We start from the raw sequence: 5,048 nt of genomic DNA on the forward strand, positions 1-5,048 counted from the left end.
TGGCTATTTGCATTATTTAGCAGCCTTTTGTAAACATCAAGGGTGCCTAACTAGTGTGCTCTATTCGATTTCAGCAAATTCTTAATACTTAGATGATGACTTAATACAATAGATATTTTACTTGTGCTTTCTTGATTGATATCAGTGGTTTTGGTACACTCTAATTAGGAGTTTGAAACAAGACAATACTGTGCTTTTCTGATGTACAACTAGAGGGGGTGTCCTTCAAACTCTGGAATGCTGGAAGACCACTCCCAAAACCTTTCCCAGGTGTCGCACACAGTTCTGAGCAGCAAGACCCTGGCAACGCAGTCAGTGCCATAGGGATTAAATTGAGCACACGGTGCAGACAACTAGTAAAGCTAATAACCCATATAATTTCTACTGTAATCCTGGCCATTTAATTTAAGGTGCTTGCTAATAATCTCATATACGACTGACAAGGTTGAAAGGACAATATGGCTGGAACAGTCAACTCCTCTTTACCACCCTTCACATCTACCTAGAGCTAAGGCCACCCTGCTCGTACTGCCTCCAAGTGCCATAACCAGAGCTCTTCCATACCACCCAGCATAATCCGACAGCTCTGACAAAGAGCAACTTTGCTTCGGCTATAGCAAAAGATAATACAGCAATACCCACTGGTGCTAAGTTTGCAGCAGGCACACGTAAGATAAAAATACATCTATCTGATTCTTAACAATGACTTCTTTTGGGTGCAAGTTATGTGGCAAGTAATGAGCCAGAGACATTTCCCAAGCGTCCACAAAGTGCACAGCAATTCCTGAGAACATTTTTCTCATGACAGAATCAAGCTGAAAGGAGTACCAGTCACTGTTAAAGAGGCTCACTTCTGGCCCAAGCTCCTGAACGTTAGCAGTTCTGATGATGATTGAAGTCTTGGGGCTGCGATCCAACAGTTGAATAATCGCTCTCCGAATGTTCCTCAGCCGACGTATATACACTTCCACTGGGAAAGTGCTGAAGTGGGACCATATAGTTATGGCTATCACCGTGTTTCTCCCACCCACTATGCCATTCAGTTCGTTGGCAATGTAGCGCAGTTCGCTGCTAAAGACCGTTGAAAAGCGAATGGGTGGCCCGTGACAGCGGAACTTCAGCTGAATATTGTGCTTCAGGTCCACAGACATGAAAGGTCCCACATTCTTGGGACTCCCCAGGTTAAATTCCACTAGATCTGAAAATCCAAGAGCAAGTGTTAGTGAAAGGCAGCATAATAGATTAAAGCTATCGACAAGATGCTAGAACCGCAAGGCAAAAGTTACAGTAGATAAGAAAATCTGAACATAGTTCTGAAAACTCCAAAATGAAACAGAAGATGAGCGTTGTACACAGCTAGCTGCATGCTTCAGAGTGGAATTTATGGGTGTTTAAATTTGCAAGACAGTACACTTCAACTTCACAAGGCTGTCAATGTCTTTTCTGAGTTTCCCAAAATATTTTCTTCTCTCTCTCATGAAAAAGAATTTTTCCAAATAGATTCCTTCAGTCACTGCTGCCCTATGAATCCAGTGTTCATGGGAACCCTTCTGACAACCTTACGACTCCACGAAATTTAAAGATGACTTCAACTTGCAGGCATTACAGAGTACTGAAGTTTGTGTTCCAACACAATTTAATTGCTTTAGGGGTAAGGGAGGAATATCTAACTGGCTACTGAAATTCTGATATTTAAGTCAAAATAAGGGAAATACAAGAACAAGCCCCAAATCAATCAAAAGTAACAGAATTAATTTGCTGCATCATTCCACAGTCACTTGTGTCACAGAGATGCTGCAAGGCTCTACACAGGCACTCTAAGTGATGGCACCAAGCTGAGCGGTGCAGTCGATGTGCCAGAGGGACGGGATGTCATCCAGAGGAACCTGGTCAAGCTGGAGAAGTGGGTCCACGTAAACCTTATGGGGTTCAACAAGGCCAAGTGCAAGGTCCTGCACCTGGGTAGGGGCAGTGCTTGTTATCAGTACAGGCTGGGGGATGATGTGATAGAGAGCAGCCCTGCAGAAAAGGACTTTGGGGTACTGGTGGATGAAAATCTGGATGTGAGCCACCAATGTGTACTCACAGCCCAGAAGGCCAATCGCATCCTGGGCTGCATCAAGAGAAGCGTGGCCAGCAGGTCGAGGGAGGTGATTCTGCCTCTTATGAGACCTCACCTGGAGTGCTGTGTGCAGCTCTGGGGCCCCCAGTGTCAGAAGGTCAGGGGCCTGCTCAAGCAGGTCCAGAGGAGGGACACAAAGATGATCAGGGGGCTGGAGCACCTCTCCTGTGAGGACAGGCTGAGAGTTGGGGCTGTTCAGCCTGAAGAAGGCTCCGGGGAGACCTTAGAGCCGTCTTCCAGTACCTGAAGGGGCCTAGAGGAAAGCTGGGGAGGGGCTATTTGCAAAGGCGTGTAGCAACAGGATGAGGAGCAATGGGTTTAAACTAGAGCAGGGTAGATTTAGCTTAGATGTTAGGAAAAAGTTCTTTACTATGAGGGTGATGAGACACTGGCACAAGTTGCCCAGAGAGGAGGTGGAGGCTCCGTCCCTGGAGACACTCAAGGTCAGGCTGGATGGGGCTCTGAGCAACCCGATCTAGTTACAGATGTCCCTGCTCACTGCAGGAGGGTTGAACTAGATGACCTCTAAAGTCCCTTCCAACCCAACATATTCTATGATTCTATGACTTTTGCTGTGTCCCTCAGGTGGCCTCCTTAACTCGCTGCCACAGCAGCCATCCCCATTGGTGAGAAGTTTTACAAGGACAACTTTGCAGACACCTTGTGTCCCCATTTTCAAGGCCTACATGTTTCCAGTTTCTGCTCAAATATTTGACTAACTGCCTTTCTGCCAGGACTTCTGATGATGTTCTGTCCTTCCTCTTCCTTTGTTTTGTCATTGTTATTCAGTAAGATCAACTCTGTGTCTGAGAGAAATGACGCTTTGCAAAAGCCTTTGAGAACAAAACCAAATTTTAAAAAAATAATAATAACCTGGAACAAATGCTGTCAGATATTCAAACCACTGCCTTATTGTGGAGTCTCCAAACAAGTGTATTACTTTGCCTTGTAAGCACTTGGTTATATCATCTGACTTGTTAAAATGATGGATCCAGTGTGTTCTTGACCTCCACTCATCTTCATAATAATATCCAGAAGGGGAAACTGTGGAATCTTCAGCTCTGTCTATACTGCTTGAATCTGGAAGAGAAAAATTTCTTGAAATTAACATGCAACAAAACCAGCCTCCACAACCTTCACAGACATACAGTCAGTGACGCATGAACATCTTCCCTAGTTTAAAGTGCAGGAGTGCAATGTACTTCATACATCAAAAACCTCTGTGTATTACACTTCTGTCGCCCAAGTGCTTCATCCCCTACTTCTGCAGCAAAACCTGCAACTACTGACAGAGTTAGTTGAACAATTATAGTTTAAACTTGGTTTAAATTAAACAGCATCTTCAATGATAAAAAAATAGTAAGTATCTGGCATCTTCCACAGATAGAAGTGCTCAGTCGTGGATGTTTGCAACAGGTACAGAGGAGCACAGGCAAAGAGAGGAGCAGAGCACCTTCTTCCAGTCTGTGCTGGACTCCAGAATCCCCAGGTCCCACCACCCCTGGGCTGTGAACGCCGGGAACGTTCGGTGCCAAAGTGTGCTGCTCCCCTCTAGCGGCCAGCCTGCTGCTGCAGCATAGGACACCAACCCCCGGGTGACAACCTGGTACCACTCTATAAAATTAAAAAACAAAAAAAAAATCTGTCTGTGGAGTAACACACACACCCCGACAGTCCTGCTTTGACCACAAATGCTCGAAGAGTCTGAATCATAAGGACTCCAGAATCGGGAAATGCCAGAATTAAAGCTATGATCAAAAGCTTTACACGTGCCCTTCGAATGTGTGAATTATGAGACTCTTATTCCATGGATTTCATACCTTCTCCCTGCTATCCGGCCCCTTCGCCTTTCACTGTCTGGGATAGGCAGCCCCCTGAGGGGTAATCAGACTACACAAGGGGAAGCTCTGCTCTGTAGGACACCTACTTAACTTACAGACGTTGGATGATACATTGGAAGCAAAAGCCAGAGATTACAGAGAGAAGCTGAAATCTCGTGGTTAGGTCAATCGAACATGCCATATTTCTCTTAGTATCCAGTGTGATACTAGTACATCGAATTTCTGCAAGGTCGTAGCTTTGGACTTGGTGACCTTTAAAGGTCTCTTCTAACTAAAACTACCCTGTGATTCCATGACTGCAGGGTCCTCCTCTCCCAAGTGCATGTTCAAATACCTAAACAAGCACGGAGCTATTCTGTGACACAAGGACTAGCTGCGTGGAGTAACCACTCTTTTAAAGACTTTTAAACACTTTTACCCACCTTGGCATAGAGACAACCTGTTAAGAACAGTCCCTGGTCTGTCCTAACTCACAGCTGTTTGGGAAAGCGCACATTGCCATGGCCAAAATCATGCCAGAGGCTGTTCTAACTATGTAAAAACACAGGCAGTGGAATTCCAGGACCCTGAAACATCCTCTGGTAGATACTACACTGTAATACAGGTGTAGACACACTGTAAACACTCAAAAAAAAAAAAAAATCTGACCATAAGTATCTTTAAACATCCATTCCTATCAGGTGTTTTTGGTCTCACTGTTTCTCGCAATGTTCTCTGTGTCTTGCATTAGTAGGTGTTAACCTCCCTAGTCCTCACAGGGACGCTTGCTATTATGTTTGTGTAATGCAAAGACTACAAATACAAATACCAGAGAAACAAACATTAGAAAATTTTATCTTTAGATCATTCTTTAAATCAGGCAACAGTGTCAATGAAGGAAGAAAAAAAGCCCAACTAATAATGTTGGCTCATCCTATATGAACAACACAGGAATGCTACAAAGAAAAGAAAAAAAAACAACCCTTCATATGGTCATATAATTAAAGATTAATTAATAAAGTGAATTCACAACTTCATTTCTTAAGTTTCAATGCAAAAACATTTCTTTTTTTTAACCTTTAAAAATGATGCTTAGACTACATATA

At 43.9% G+C, this 5,048-nt stretch overlaps 1 protein-coding gene across 1 annotated transcript; it reads right to left on the minus strand.

The window, feature by feature from the left end:
• Positions 1–647: 647 nt before the first annotated feature.
• LOC104271773 (NXPE family member 3-like) lies at positions 648–3,202 on the minus strand (the record flags this gene model as incomplete). The annotated part of the gene is made up of 2 exons (XM_009866554.1): positions 648–1,198; positions 2,996–3,202. Coding segments are annotated over 2 exons (758 nt in total), but the record flags the coding sequence as incomplete, so codon positions are not given.
• Positions 3,203–5,048: the final 1,846 nt, after the last annotated feature.

Source organism: Apaloderma vittatum, unplaced genomic scaffold (assembly GCF_000703405.1).
Source record: "Apaloderma vittatum isolate BGI_N311 unplaced genomic scaffold, ASM70340v1 scaffold5133, whole genome shotgun sequence".
NCBI lineage: Eukaryota > Metazoa > Chordata > Aves > Trogoniformes > Trogonidae > Apaloderma > Apaloderma vittatum.